Source organism: Panicum virgatum, chromosome 3K (assembly GCF_016808335.1).
Source record: "Panicum virgatum strain AP13 chromosome 3K, P.virgatum_v5, whole genome shotgun sequence".
Taxonomy (NCBI): Eukaryota; Viridiplantae; Streptophyta; class Magnoliopsida; order Poales; family Poaceae; genus Panicum; species Panicum virgatum.
The window spans coordinates 18,026,646-18,042,325 of record NC_053138.1 but is presented as its reverse complement, the minus strand read 5'-3'; the positions used below and the strand labels follow the sequence as shown (position 1 = coordinate 18,042,325).

General features: G+C 48.8%; 2 protein-coding genes and 2 long non-coding RNA genes across 4 annotated transcripts; all 4 read right to left on the bottom strand.

The window, feature by feature from the left end:
* Positions 1-2,156: 2,156 nt before the first annotated feature.
* LOC120698051 lies at positions 2,157-4,970 on the bottom strand. Its single transcript, XR_005684692.1, has 2 exons — positions 3,379-4,970; positions 2,157-2,449 (listed from the first exon to the last, which is right to left on the bottom strand). It is a non-coding gene; the product is annotated as an uncharacterized LOC120698051 (long non-coding RNA).
* Positions 4,971-6,616: 1,646 nt separating this feature from the next.
* On the bottom strand, positions 6,617-8,567 carry LOC120698049 (anthocyanidin 3-O-glucosyltransferase 2-like). Its single transcript, XM_039981495.1, has one exon. It carries the CDS (start codon positions 8,347-8,349, stop codon positions 6,919-6,921), a length of 1,431 nt encoding a protein of 476 aa, XP_039837429.1. The 5' UTR covers positions 8,350-8,567; the 3' UTR covers positions 6,617-6,918.
* A 1,191-nt stretch (positions 8,568-9,758) lies between these two features.
* Positions 9,759-10,778, bottom strand: LOC120698048. The gene is made up of 2 exons (XR_005684691.1): positions 10,260-10,778; positions 9,759-10,188 (listed from the first exon to the last, which is right to left on the bottom strand). It is a non-coding gene; the product is annotated as an uncharacterized LOC120698048 (long non-coding RNA).
* A 2,478-nt stretch (positions 10,779-13,256) lies between these two features.
* LOC120698047 (anthocyanidin 3-O-glucosyltransferase 2-like) lies at positions 13,257-15,201 on the bottom strand. The gene has a single exon (XM_039981494.1). The coding sequence runs from the start codon at positions 15,115-15,117 to the stop codon at positions 13,651-13,653; it is 1,467 nt and encodes a 488-aa protein (XP_039837428.1). The 5' UTR covers positions 15,118-15,201; the 3' UTR covers positions 13,257-13,650.
* Between the last annotated feature and the right edge of the window lie 479 nt (positions 15,202-15,680).

Sequence of the window (15,680 nt, the reverse complement as noted above, 5' to 3'; positions counted from 1 at the left end):
TGTTCTCCAATTTTGACACGAACGTGCATCGTGTCATTAGTTGTCAAGCCTGCAATTGCATGTAGTGAGATGAGCGGGAGCTGCTCTTCCTGGTGAGTCTCTTCTGCTGGCACACCAGTGTCATCATCTTCAAGGTCAGTCACCTCGAGGTAGAACAGCCGGGGGCACTTGTGGCCACGTGTGTATTGTTCATCGCAATTATAGCAGAGTCCTTACTGCCGGCGCTCGGCCATCTCGGATGGTGTGAGATGGAGAAGAAGCCGGGGTGGGGCTGGAGCGGTGACTGAACCTGCCGCAGAAGTGGGCATCGTGACTGCTATTGGAGTAGAGGAAAGTGCAGTAGTGCGAGGTGGCAGTCTTGACGTGAGGCTGAAGGTAGATGGCGAGAGTGCAGACGAGCGGCGTTCGAACGCGCGCGCCAACGCCATGGCGCGCTGCAGATCTTGAGGAGCTTGCAACTCGACGTCAGTGCGGAGCGGCTGCGGTAGTCCCCCAGTGAAAAGCTGAACCTGTTGTTCCGCGGACAGAGGACCCGCGTGTGCCAATCGCGTTTGGAACGACTTGGTAGTCAGAGACAGAACCACGGAATGGCAGACGCGCAAGCTCGGCGAAATGATTGGTGCCGAGAGGTGGTCCAAAGCACTGCTGGCACAAAGACTTGAACACCGGCCAGGAAATGGAACTGATGTCTCCGGCATCACGTTCTAGAATATAGAACCAATGTTGTGCGACGCCGGTCATATGAAATGTTGCCAGCCACACCTTGTCGGCCTCACGAGTTCGCTGACCCCGGAAGAAGTGGTCACACCGATTGAGCCAGCCAATTGGGTCTTCTTTGCCATCAAATGTCGGAAACGACAGTTTGTGGTAGCGTGGAACGGCGACGCCATCTTCATGTTCATCATAGGTATCGTGGGGTGGTGGCTGGAAATTTGGGATTTGTGAAGAAGAGTGGGGAAATGGGATCTGGGTTATTGGCACAGAGTGGTGTGGAGGTTCATTGTGGACGACCACAGACGGGGACGGCTGCTGGGGTGGAATCCCGCCGTAGCCCGGCATGCCGAGTGGTGGGTACGCCGGCGGTGGTGGGGGCGCACCGGCGTGGACAATCCCGCGCATGGAGACTGACGGTTCGCCGGGGAACACTAGTGGCCGCCCTTCCACGGTGGCCAGACGAGTCGCAAACTGGCTCATCTGCCGCTGGAGACCGTAGATGGCGGTCGTTAGTGTGTGCAGGGCAGAGGAGCCATCGGAGGTCGGAGCAGTAGTGGTAGAAGGTTGTGGGTGTGGAGGCGGCGGGGTTAATGGAGGCTGGTGATGGTTGGTGCTGGGCGGGGCGGAAATCGGCGGTGGAGCGCTGGAAACGGAAGCGGCGGCGGCTGCAAAGGAAATCGCGGCGGAAGCAGCGGCGACTGCAGAGGAAATTGCGGCGGAGGTCCCAGACATCGTGGAGATGACTGATACCAGATTGTCAGGGCGTTGTCCTCTCAAGGCGTAGGAGTGGGACACCGGAGGCCGGGGACGAGGATCCCGGCGGCGGCGCGGAGCGGACACCGTCCTGACGGCCGGCGGCGGCGCGGAGCGGACACCGTCCTGACGGCCGGCGGCGGCGCGGAGCGGACACCGTCCTGACGGCCGGCGACCGTGCGGACGTAACTGCAGAGGAGCGTGGGGAAGATGCAAGGAAACAGAGGGAGATGCAGGGGGCACCTGAGATCAAACTGATCTCTAAGCGTAACTGACATTAATCACACGTTCAGGCTATATAGCCAGATAGAAGTTACAAACCAAACACACATGTACTAGTTACAGATAGAGACACGCACACTTGCAAGACTACGCTGCAATTTCAAATACTTGATGTTCTAGTGGAACTGCTTCAGCCACGACGTCGGCGTGCATAGACATTGCCGATCATAACAGTATCTCTCATATGACCAATAATAATATACAAATATATTCTATATATAATCATATTAGCTTAATAGATTTGTGTATAAATTATGAAGCATGTTATGTTTGTAGCTTATTATTCAAAAAAACACCCTGGTACACAGAGCAATGGCGCAGTATTTATTTAAAAGATACCATTCCAACATACATTATAGCAAAAAGGAGATAAGAGTAATTTTTCCTAACCTATAGTCTGAACTTTGTTAGACAGAAATTTCGCAATGAATTGAATAAATGTCAGATGATGAAATTAAGCAACGCCCTGAAGCTTTGTAAGTAACATCATGTAAACAAATGAAATACAGCAATGATATCTTCCTCCCTTTCTCCACCTGCTCTCTGATTGATGCAGGCAAGCGGCAGCAGTAAAATATTCCTATATTGAGTACATGTTTTATTTCAGAAGCAAGAAATATTAAAAAAAATAGAATTGCATCATAGTTGATTCAATGGCTGCCATAACTCCACTTGTTATGAGTTAGGAAGTCTTCGGAACCTGAAAGCATTCAGAAGAGAGAACAATCAATTCCCTGCTAGTCCTCAAAAATAATAAAAACAAATGACATTGTTTTTTATCTGACTTTTAGGCATTAAGTCTGATAGGTACTACCAAATCTCAACAAAAAAAAAGTATCCACTTCTTTGGAAATGTAAATGAAATTGCGAATTGAGCTATATAATATTTATAAGATTCTTTTTATTCTATATTTTCTGAAGCTATGATGTCAATGCAGTCCGAGGATGCCAAAGTGGATCACGATCATGTCCTTAGAGCACAGAAACTGCTGCGTGCTGCCACCTTGTGATGAGCACAGGATGCGTATCGTAATTCGGCTAGCTCCAGAGCATGTCCACTCACTCAAACGGGGATCCATGGTAGCTGCACTTAATAGAGCAAGAATGATCAGACCTCTCTCCTTTAGTGCATGGACAGATCACCTAGGACAATGGTGGACACCTACAGCGCCCGAATCATAGAGCTTATGAGAAACAAAATGATGCAGCTTCCAAACAAAATTCACATCAATCTTTCTTTCCAACAATTTTTATATATTCTTTTACTATTACTATTGACGCTAATAGAAGTCAGCAATATATCAACTCACATAATAGATGCAGCACCATATAAATGATCTCTGCATCCTAGGTCAGGAATCATAGTGACGCGTGTTATAACTGAAAGTTATTTTAGTAGCCAATGTTAAATTCATAGAGATTCGACATGCAATTCACTACCTTGGATTTACAGAAAGGCAAATTCCATAATTCGCTACACTGGATCCTTTGAATATCAAAAGATGAGAGAGTGAATGGAAGCTTTCAGGGAGGTGCAACACATTAGGGTCGTGGCCATCCATCAACTTCCAATTAAATCCACCTGATCGTGGATTAAAATAGGAGAGGAAGCATAGCGGGGGGTTTTACCTTTAGGTATGGAGCGGAGGAAGAGGATTCTGAGAACGGGGATGATTGACCGGTGGACTGCTGACGGTGCAGTGGCTAAGCTTGTGGTCGTCATCAAATGTTGCTTGGTTTTGGGGCCATCGGTGGCCTGGGTGCGCCGCTGCTACCTGCCTGCCACATCAAATGATTCTAATAAATGTTCGTAGCATTATTATAAAATCAATGGACCAATGGTAATATTGTAGCATTCTTATAATGGCAATGGGCAACAATTATTATTGTTAAACATATCAACTAACGTGTTCTTTCATTCAGAAAATGTTTAGGGAAGATGAAATTTGTGCACTAAAATGAAACCCTAACCAAAAAATTAAGCATTCAACCTTTCATTTCTATTTGCAAGCAATTACATATCTGTTAAAATAATACATAGACCACATTGAATTCCAATCCCCAAAAATGGCACCTTTTCCCACCATAGTAATACAGATCAAAACAACAAAGTAAATCTGCACAATATGATCGGTGGCCAAAACTAAGAGAAGGTTTGATACATATTTCTTGATAAGCTAGATAGATCAGAAGATGATGGCCCCAACCATTGTCGTCCCATTAGAACCTGTGCTTAGAATGGAGAAACGAATTGACAAATTATCATGTGTACCAGCAAATCCCACACAAAAATCAGATACATACCTTCAACTCCAGATGATAGATGCACATATATCACAAGAGGATGCCCCACCCGTCCGTGAACTGGCAGAATTTTCTCCAGAGTTCGACATGATACATACCATGGATAAACTGTGGCCATGGGAGCAGATCGTAGGCTGTCGGCGATGGTTCCCATGGATCCGGCCTGCCGCGGCTGTGCTCATCAGGCGGAGCGGTCAAAGCCACCGCGCACCCCTGGGATATTCCGCCATGCTGCCGCCTGCCGCTTCCTGCCCTACCTCGAGAGCTCCCGGCCGGTAAGCAGGTCACTAACCTCTGCTCGGTGCGGACCCGAGCCACCGCCGCTGACTGCGGGCGCCACTCGCCGCGCCCCAGAGTCGCCGCCGCGCTGCTCGTGCTGCTTGCCGCGGGCCCGCCCCGCCGCCGCCGCACGCTGCTGGATCTGCTCGCCGAGCCCAGTCCTGCGCGGAGGGCGCACGGCAAGCCGGCCGCCCTGCAGCGCCGCACGCGGCCCGCCCTGGAGCGCTGGACGGCGGACGCGCCCTTCCCCCACGGCGCGCGGCCCTAAGGTCCGCCGCCTCTGAGGGAAGCGAACGGCGGCAGGGCCGCACGCCGGGCGCGGACGCCGGATCAGCCGGCCGCAACGCACGGCCACCGGACCGCCGGCCCTGAGGGCAGCTACGCGCAGCGCACGCCGGCCGGGCAACACCGCGGCGATGCAGATCTGGCAAGGGATGCGAGTTGGGGCGGAGGGCGTCGGGGGGAGGCGGTGTTGCGAGGGAGGAGGGGGCGTCGATGGGAGGCGGCGTCATCGCCTCGTCGGGGAGGCGCGTCGCGATGGGGCGGCGGCGTGATAGACGGGCGGGGTTGGGTGGGTACGCGTGGGCAGGTAGAATTCCCCACGGTGAAAAAAAAACCACGCGAAGGGGAGCGCGGTCTCGTGATTGAACGGGCGGTAGACACGTTTTCAGTCTGCCATCCTCTTAAACATTTGCTACTTCTAAGTAGGTCTAAAAGTAGAATTTGTGAGGTGGATATAGGTAGATAGACATGTGATTCAGGTCCTGTTTGGTTCCAATTTTTTTCAGAAGTCTCTATCACATCAAAAGTAATTTTACTATTTTATAGTATTAAATAAAATCTGTTTATAAATATATTTTTTACAGTTGAGTGCTTTTTCGCGAGACGAATCTACTTAGCCTAATTAATTCATAATTTGCTACATTGATGCTACAGTAACCACTCGCTAATCATGGATTAAGATATCTCATTAGATTCTACAGTTAGTTTTATAATTAATATTTATTTAATACTTCTAAATACTAAAAAGTCTCTAATATTTTTTTAGTCCCTGTTCCAAAACACGCGACGGCAACGGCCGGCCACTCGCCCGGCTCATCTGTGTCGTCGGTCACAGGCTCACAGCTAGCTCACAACCAGTACGGATGGGTCTCCTTTGCAGCAACTGCAGTGCAGAGGGACTCGTTCGTGCATGCAGAAATTGTTTCGCAAAAGGTGATTCTCAGCGATTTTTTCCCCCTTGGGTAGAAACTTGACAACCATCATATCAAACAACCTCTATACAGGACGCTCGCGACTGGCCCCATCTGCGGGTGCATGCATGAACACCGTCACCTACCCACGCCCGCGCGCGCACCCAAACGACAGAATTGCCATTGTTTAAATTATTCTGTGATTTAAGTTTTCTGAGCCCAGCCAATCCTTTGATTTTGCTCGCTCGGCTCCTTTTGGTGCATGCATGCAAAAAAGTGACATTTTCTCACATGTAAGAGAGTTTGAAATGATAAATGAAGTTTAAATCAAATATATCCGAATTAAATTTAGCTTACACCACTGGACTTTTACAGCAAAAATTTTTAAACAACGGCCCAACTGGAATATGTTTGAGCCCCACATTTATCCATAGATTTCTATAAATTATGTCTCTTAAATTACTTGCCCGTGCAAATTGGTTGATGGGCTATTTGTAAATAAAATATATCACAATCAATAAAGATAAAATATACCACAATAAATAAAAATAAAGTATCTACGTGTATTGTGCCAGAAACGAACAAATGAGAGAGAGAGAGAGCATGTGTTGCAGAGACAAGCAATTCTAATAACCTGTGAGCCTCAAATATATTTATAAATCTAACTCTTATAATCTTTCATAATTATTAGCCAATTTAGGAGCATGAGTCAATTTATTGACTAGTTTATAGAAGGGCAAGTTCCTTCTATGCCACCGAGAAAACTTATAATCCTTCTATGCTGCAATTTTTTAGGTGAGGAAGGTTTTTCAATTGTTTTGGATCCTTCCACAATCAGCGACGGTGGCATATAAGGGATTTAGGGTTCATCCGATACTATGCGAGGGATTTTTTTTGTTTATAAAAAAAGCAACATTGTAGACCGATCTCCTATAAACTATATGCATCAGCAAAACACAAACAAAGAAGATCGAAATGCTCAAATACCACATGTACAACGAGCGTACACTACTAAATGGCACAATAAAAACATGAGTGACTCCAATGCGGATTATAGCCGATACATTGAACTAGCAAGAATTGGGAAGTAATTCACAAAAATGACACATTATTTCGTTCTTTACATTGTGTGATGCACACGATCTAATACATTATTATTACATTGTTGTACTAGCGAGTTGAGAGCTTATAAGATACTAACAAGGCATATGATGTACTCCATCCCAAATCATAGATTTTTTGTGTTTCTATAAAAATTTAATGAAATGACTTATAATTTGAACGGAGAGAGAGTATGAAGAAAATTCCAAGTATGCACTCGATAGCTTATTTCCACCGTTCAAAGAGCGTGGCACATAATTCATGTAATAATAATCACGTCGCCAACGATTCATCAGCGTGTTGACCTCAGCCTGAGTTTGCCTACGTCTGACAGGAACTGGCGAAACGCCGCCCGCGACGAGCCACCATCCTTCATGGCCATGGCCGCGGCTTCCCTGTGCTCGGCGACCCGTGCCCTGAGCAGCTCGCCTTCCTCGCCCTCCATCACCAGCCTGACCTTGGCCTCCAGCTCTCCGGCCTTCACCACCCCCTGCTGCCACCCGAGCACCTCCACGCCGACCCCGTACTCCTCCACCATGAACACCTTGTTCATCTTCTGCTCCGCGTACAGCGGCCAGCAAAGCATCGGCACACCCGCCGTGATCCCCTCGAGCACCGAGTTCCAGCCGCAGTGCGTCACGAACGCGCCCGTCGCCCTGTGCTGGAGCACCGCCACCTGCGGCGCCCACAGCTTGACGACGAGGCCGCGGCCGCGGGTCCTCTCCAGGAACCCCGCCGGCAGGATCGCGTCGAGGTCCGGGTCGGCGCGCGGGTCGAACGGCCTCTTCGGATCGTCGTGGGGAGGCGCCCGCACCACCCACAGGAACCGGTGGCCCGACTTCTCCAGGCCGGCGGCGATCTCCTTGAGCTGCTCCTCCGAGTGGTTGCCGGCACCGACGCTGCCGAAGCAGAGGTACACCACGCTGCGCTCCGGCTGCTTGTCCAGCCACGCGAGGCACTCATGCTTTTCCCCTGCCAGACCGGCCTCCGCGATGAATGGGCCGACGCAGTAGACCGGAGGCATCGTGGGGAAACACCGCCGGTCCCTGAGCGCGCCCACCGCCCGAGCTTCCAGGGGCAGGAACGTGTTCACGAGTATGCCGTTGGCTCGTTGCTGTGTCGCGACCAGCATGTCCAGCAGCACCTTCTCACTCTCCGGGTCCTCGAGGCTTTCGGTGTGGATGTGAGAGGCCGTCATGGGTGGGACGCCATGGAAATCGAGAGGCGTGTCTCCGAGCTCCTTCATGGTCGGCTGGCCCTCCGTGCGGATCGAAGGGAGCTGGGAGAAAATGGCGAAGGCGGAGGCGTTGGTGGGGACGAAGGAGTAGGCCGGGATCCCAAGCTCCTGGGCGACGCCCAACGCCTCGGCGGCCAGGACGTCCAGGACCAGCGCGTGGACGCTGCCGGGAGGCAGCGAGCGGAGGAAGTCGTGGAAGCGCTCGTTGTGGCGGCCTAGGAGGTCGGAGTACGTGGCGAGGAACTTGGCGTCGTGGAGGACGGTGGGAGGGTCCTGGATCCGTGGGAGCTCGTAGAAGGTGACGGACGGCCTGGAGGCGGCGGCGCGGCCGATGACGGCGGCCATGGCGATGTCCCCTTTCAGGGCGGGGTCGATGTGGGCCACCTTGACGGCGTAGCCTTCGTTCAGGAGGGCGTCGGCGAGCTGCAGCATGGGGACGAAGTGGCTGACGGAGAGCCCGGGGTACAGAACCACGGTCTTCTTCATGGCCTAGCTTTGCTGCAATTCTGTGGCTAGTTGCAGCAGAGGATGCACCTTTCCTGTCTTAAAATTGGGAGTTGGGAGTAGCCCAAGCCCAAGTTCTTGCTTTGGTGGACAACGATGATCTGGACGCAGAGAAGGATCTAAAAAGAACCAGTGTTGTGGTCCTTCGATTAGGAGGGCAATAATTCCATGTGGTAGAGAGGCAATTCAAGGACGGATGGTGGGTGCATCGGCGAGGCCGCGCACCGCTCCCTTTTAAATGTTGGTTAATCATGAACAATGTTGTCATAAGATGTTTTTTCTTGGAATAAAATGTCACAAGATGTTACGACGTCATCTTTAGCTGAGCAGCCGAGGACCATCGCGGTGGCTGAGATTGGCAGCGTCGGTGAACCAGAGCAAAAGAGCAAGGAACAGAAAGTTTCCCACACTATGCACAGCTACTCCCCCCCCCCCCCCTCCTTCCTACTATGAAGGCAGTGGCCAATCCATAAATAGATTAAGGGGCTGATTTTCTTCTTCCTCTCCCTTTCTCCCCTTCTTCCTCCTTTATCCTTAAGAATGGAGGGGACAGAGGCTCAAGGGGGGCTCCATTGTTTGTGGGGTCCTAGGGGGCTGGAGCCCTCCTAGACCCATCGCTAGATCCGCTCCTATATGAAGAGTGTAATTCTAGCTTTTTTCAGATAGACTAGTGGTATTGGAGATGTAAACGGATTAGATACGGATGAATATTGTCGATATTGTATTTGTTTTCATATTTTTTATCGGATTCGGATTCGAACACGGATAGTCTCGGATACAAATACGGATTCTAATTACTTAGGTTAAGAATATGAATAGATGTGTATCGAATACAGAATGGACTGGATACAGATCAAGTCGGGCACGAATGTTTATTCAGATATCGAGTAAAGGCAACATTTATCTATATCGCACATGTTGTAACACTCGAACATCCTAAGATTTCAAATTCTAATTAAATTATACTTAAGGAAGCAACTAATAAACCACTTTTCCAACGATTATATAGACGAGAGAGATTCGATTACTTGATATTCTAACTTGCCACATAGTTTAGATTGTAAATACTGAATTATACAATATTATAACTTGTTACATTGATGATACTTGAAGCACTCGAATTGATTCGTCTATTTTTGAGGCTAGATTTGAACTTAAATCGTGCTTGATTAACCACATTAACAATAGATGGCATACCATTTTAAGCACTCAATTACATGACATTGACATTCTAATTTATTACATGCATAAATGCATAAATATGTAGGAGATATCAATTTTGTTATGAAAAAATAGATTAGTGATCAATTTCTGTAATTATTTAATTAGATTTAATGACATCACTAGGATGTCATCAGGAAGTTACTAATCTCGAAAGGGCCAACTCAAAAAGGCCAATCTCAAGGGACACCATGCCCTTTGGACTTGTATAAATATGTAATCAATCCTATCAATGAGAAGCTAATCATTCCATTCTCTTTCACTTCTAACACATTATCACGCACTTTGATTCTACCCTGAGCGACAAGGCAAGAACAAGAGGCCTCACACTCGGCAACGAAGATGCAGAGGCCATCCTCGGCAACACCATGGCAAGAACGGAGACGAGAACACGCCGGAGGGCATGTCACTCTCACATCCCTGTTCACGCACGCTCTAGTCCTCTAGACACAACTTGACAGAACTCTTGCAACGCAAAGAAGAAAGCACACTTGCCGGGAAGAACTCGACTTCATCATTGGGCCACGCAAACAGAACTCGCTGAAGCAATTCGGCATCTCGAAGCAACAACATGGCAAATATTCTCGCAAAGAAGATGCTCTGCACAACCACGGCACGAGTAATGAGGCCAAAAGGCCTAAACTTCAACAAGAACAGAAACTGCATCTTACGTTTCTTTGCAATCATGGGTGCCTCGCCTTACGACCGCACCACCAACAACATCGGCGACATCCTCGCCGGAGCCGCATCCCCACCATCGGCGGCCTCGCCAGCGCCCTCGGCATCTCCACCCCAACCAGCAGCGGCATCGCCGCATCACTGGCACTCGCATCAACGCCATCGGCGGCCGGCACCTTCTCGAACACCACCCCCTCGCCCGGCGGCCTGCGTCACGGTCGGCGACCGGCGGCCGGCAACGCCGGCACGCATGGGGGCAGGCACAGATGGGAGCAGAGGAGAAAGGGAAGGTGCGGACAGGGGCGCGCACGGCAGCGACGACTCGCGGCGCTTGGCAACAGCGACGGACATGGCGGCGCGCGGCGCTCACCGGCGGCACCCACAGGCGGCGGCGACGCCACGCGCAGGGGCCGCGGCGCTTGGGGCGGAGGGGCGGCGGCGGTTCGGGTTTACACCCTAACCGCCCCGAGGCCCTTATACGGGCCACCGCGGCCAGGCCGGCATGGGCTGCTACGGGCCACAGCCCACATGCCGGAGCAGGCCAACAGGCCGAGCCAAGCCCTCTTCCCCTATCTCCCATGCAATTTTGCAGGAAAATCTCTAGAACTTTATCTATTTACATTTTAGATTATCCCGTTGTGCGTATATTTGCGGCCCTAGATGTTCTGTTTTAGCCTCTAGACTAGATATAACACTGCAATATATTGCATTTATAATTTATGATATAAATGCTTATTTTTAGACCTTGTGTTTAAATGCCTTATGATGCAAATTATTTACCTAAAGTAAATAGATAGTTTCTGAAACATACGAGTTTTAAGAAATTGCATCATAAGATATTATATTGCGGAGATATTCATTGTTTAAAGTTTACAAAGGTTTTCTGTGTCTATGATTTTCTGTTTTAGTTATGGACTCTAACAGAATTTGTATGGTAGATTTTTTACTACTATACATTGTCTGCTCTTGAGACCAAAAAATTGTATATGTAAACATAAATAGTTTATCATTTTTGTTGGTTGGCAATTATTTTAATTGCAATAAAATTGGATCCTCTTAGTTAAGTGATGCTTAATTAATGACGATTGTATTTAGGCTAATATTAGCCCAGTCTAGAAAGGCAAAATGGCAGTCAAACTATTTTTGCTAGTAAGGCTAACATAAAATATGGAAATTTGCTTCGATCCCTACAGGATTTGTGCAAATTATGCCACTATTCATCTATAGCACTATGTGCTTAGTAAATTTTCTATTTTAATATCTGAATTAAACAGTATCAATATGGTAGAGTACTTTGTTAATATTGTTAATTTGGTTATTTTTCTATAAGTAACATTTTAACAAAGATTGTTTCTCTTAATTAAGAATTTCTTAATTATTGAGGGGTTATGCAAAATTGTTATATCTATATTTTGGATACATTTGGGATCCTAACACAAGTAATGGAGTCCTAGGCATTGGCTGTGTTTAATTCATATTGAATTATTCAGCCCAGAGACCGTGCCTATGGCAGGGATTATTTGCCCATTGCTGGAGGTCTACATCACATTTATTTTAAACTTGATGATTACCTACATTGTGTTCTCCCAAATAAGTGTTTTGGAAATATACGAACGGTATACTTTTACAGTGACTACCATAATTCATTATTAAAGATTACACATAGATAGTAGAGTCTTAGGCATTGGCTGCGGTATATTCATGTGAATATATCAGCCTAAAGACCGTGCCTATGACATCAATTTATTTGCCTACTACTGAGAGATCTATTCTATGTTTCGGACATAGAGATTATCTACTATGTGTGTACCATATTAATAATGATTGTTTATGGGGTATACACATCTTGTGACTACCTCTAATTGTTGTCAGGTTTGAAGTTTTGTTGACTACCTCCAATTATCCAAAACAACAAGAAGATATAGATCCCCTTAAATTTTGCATTGGAGATTACAACATCACCATAGTGATTTTTAATTTACCTTAGGTGTAAATTAATTAAATCAATGGGCTGTCACATGTTGGATATTGACTTCAGAGAAGTTTGATGAACTCGCTCTAGTTTGATATATTATATGATATTGAGTTTTTATTAAAATAGAATGTCGAATTATTGCTAAAGTTTGATTTTAGTTCTTAAACTAGACTAAGAATAAATAAGATTCATATTCTCTAGAGTGGCAATAGGTAGATTATATTTTTAGAAAATTTTTTGCTCTAATTTTATATTTCTCTATTTTGAAATGAATTTAGAGACAAATTCAATTTTTATTTATGTATATATTTTGTATTGTAAAACTAGAGTAGTGGTAGTAGGTCGATTATATTTTTACAAAATTTTTGGTACTAATTTTGTATTTTTTTTATTTAAAATGAATTAGTTATAAATTTTTAGAATTTAAATTTAATATTTATTAAAATATATGTATATTATAAACTATCTGAATTTAATATCCGAATCACCTATTCGGATTATCCGACCGGATATCCAATATCCGACGGATATTACGCATATTATATCCGAATCCGATATCCGAATAATCTATCCGAATTTGTATCGGATATCCAAAAAAATATCTGGATATCCAAAAATAATATTTGAATCACTATCCGACTGCTCTCGACCGGTCGGGATCGGAAAAAAATTTCACTCATAGTGTTTTGGCCACGTGTGGTTAGTTTTAACATGCAAATTAAACCTGATCACTGGAATAGACAATTTTTTAAGATTATTCTCTAGGATTGCACTGCTTATGAGATTTTTTTTCAAACATGGAATTGCATGTTCATGGGACGGAGTGAGTAAGCACAAAACAACCAAAATGAATTCTAATCTTTTAGATACAAAGAAGAAACACCACGTTAAAAACTACTCCCTCTGTACCAATATACAAGGCGCACATGTAATTCAAGATTCAAACTTTAAAAATTTTGCCCTACGATTAATCTTGTACAATAAAAACTGTCTTATAATAATCATATCATTGTAATTTCATGTAATGATGAATATAATGATTATTTTTTTTTGAAAGCACCCAGGAGTACTGGGAAACATTTAAGAACTCAGTTGGACACTCACGCTGACCGCGCGCTCAACACAAATGGGCTGCCGGGAAGTCCGAAGACGCGCCTACCAGGACTTACACATGCACACACACACCACACACCTATATATACGCACGCACACACACACCCCGGTACCCTCTCTGGGGATAAACCCCAGTGCCACACCCGGGCGATCCCAGACTGGGAATCGAACCCGGGCGGGTAGCCTCCGCAACGGGAGTCCGCGCAGGCGCGTTGGCGAATATAATGATTACACTATAAGAGAGATTAAGAGTTAAAAGTAGTTCTGAGCAGCTGCGGCGCAAATGCAATGACGGGTCAACCGGAAGCACATGTGTATGGGCGTGTCAGCGGCTGCGCGAGGCTGCCTGCGTCCGACAGGAACTGGCCAAACGCGGCGCGCGACGAGCCGCCGTCCTTCCTGGCCAAGGCCGCGGCTTCCCTGTGCTCGGCGACCCGTGCCCTGAGGCGCTCGCCTTCCTCGCCCTCCATGACCAGCCTCACCTTGGCCTCCAGCTCCCCGGCCTTCACCATCCCCTGCTGCCACCCGAGCACCTCCACGCCAACCCCGTACTCCTCCACCATGAACGTCTTGTTCATCTTCTGCTCCGCGTACAACGGCCAGCAGAGCATCGGCACGCCCGCGGTGATCCCTTCCAGCACCGAGTTCCATCCGCAGTGCGTCACGAACGCCCCCGTCGCTGCGTGGCGGAGCACCTCCGCCTGCGGCGCCCACAGCTTGACGACGAGGCCGCGGCCGCGGGTCCTCCCGAGGAACCCCTCGGGCAGAAGGGCGTCGAGGTCTGGGTCGGCGGTGGGGTCGAACGGCTGGTCCGTGTCGTCGTCGGGGGGAGGGGCTCGCACCACCCACAGGAACCGGTGCCCCGACTTCTCGAGGCCAATGGCCATCTCCTTGAGCTGCTCGGCCGAGTGGTTGCCGGCGCCAATGCCTCCGAAACAGAGGTACACCACGCTGCGCTCTGGTTGCTCGTCAAGCCATGCCAGGCACTCGTGCTTTCCCTCTTCTTTCGCCTCGCCGGACCCGGCAACCAGCGGCCCGACGCAGTAGAGCGGAGGCATTTTGGGGGAGAACCGTGGGTCACCAAGAGCTCCCACCGCACGGGGCTCGAGCGACCCGAACGTGTTGGCTAGAATTCCGTGGGCTTCTCGTATCCCGCTGAACATGTTGGCCATCGCCCTATACGCCTCGCTCCCCGGATCCTGGTACACTTCTTCGGTGAGATGGGAAGCCGGCACGGGCGGGACGCCACGGAAGTGGAGAGGCGCGTCTCCCAGCTCTCCGAGACTAGGCCGGCCTTCCGCACGGATCGCCAAGACCTGGACGGACGTGGCGAGCGTGGAGGCGCTGCAGGGGAAGAAGGTGTACCCCGGGATCCCGAGCTCGCCGGCGACGCTGCCGAGGACCCCGACGGACATCATGTCCACGACCAGGGCGTGGACGCTGCCGGGCGGCATGGACAGGAGCAAGTCGCGGAGGTGCTCGTCGAACTTGCCCACGTAGTCGTGGTAGCTGGCGAGGAAATCGGCGCCGTGGGCGAAGGCGCGGCCGTCCTGGATGCGAGGGAGCCTGTGGAAGGCCACGGACGGCTTAGAGGCGGCGAGGCGGTCGACGACGGCGGGCAAGCCCATGCCCCCCTTCACGGTGGGGTCTATGTACGCGACGACCACGGCGTAGCCCTCCGCTAGGAGGACGTCGGCGAGCTGCACCATGGGGACGAAGTGGCTGACGGAGAGGCCCGGGTACAGGACGACCGTCTTCTTCATGGCTTCTATCTCTTGGCTGTGTAGCCAAGCTGTTGGCTGTACGTAGCAGTCTAGCAGAGTGAGTGGCACGAGTTCTTGCTTTGAGCCAGGTGAGGGGAACATAAATAGAGTGTAGGGCTGGAGGAAGCGGAGGACGGACCGACGAAATCGAGAGATGATCGCACCGCGTGGCACACCACCAACCGCACAACAGAGCATATGGACCTGCAGCGATGGCAGACGGGCGCGGTTACTTGCCCCATCAAGACATGACATGTATTAAATGAGCCATCAGTCCCGTGGAGCGCTCACGTATATATTGCCAAAAAAGATAAAAAGTCACGTCCTATAGAAACCAAACCCCTCGTGCACACATTGAAACTCCAACGGAATATCATTATAACACCAATTCACATACATGCAAATTCAAAACTAGAGCGCTCCGCCGCCTCCGCCTCATCTCCTTTGTAGAGATGGCAGCAGATCGGGTTTGGTGCGGATATCCGTGGGTTTTTGTTTTTCGAGTTTCGGGTTTGGTGTTGGTTTTTCGCCCATGGTTTTCAGGTTCGGGTTTGGGTTTGGTT

What these genes read in the sequence shown, in the direction of transcription:
- LOC120698049 (XM_039981495.1), bottom strand. Translation starts at nt 8,349, where the DNA reads ATGAAGAAGACCGTGGTTCTGTACCCCGGGCTCTCCGTCAGCCACTTC.
- LOC120698047 (XM_039981494.1), bottom strand. Translation starts at nt 15,117, where the DNA reads ATGAAGAAGACGGTCGTCCTGTACCCGGGCCTCTCCGTCAGCCACTTC.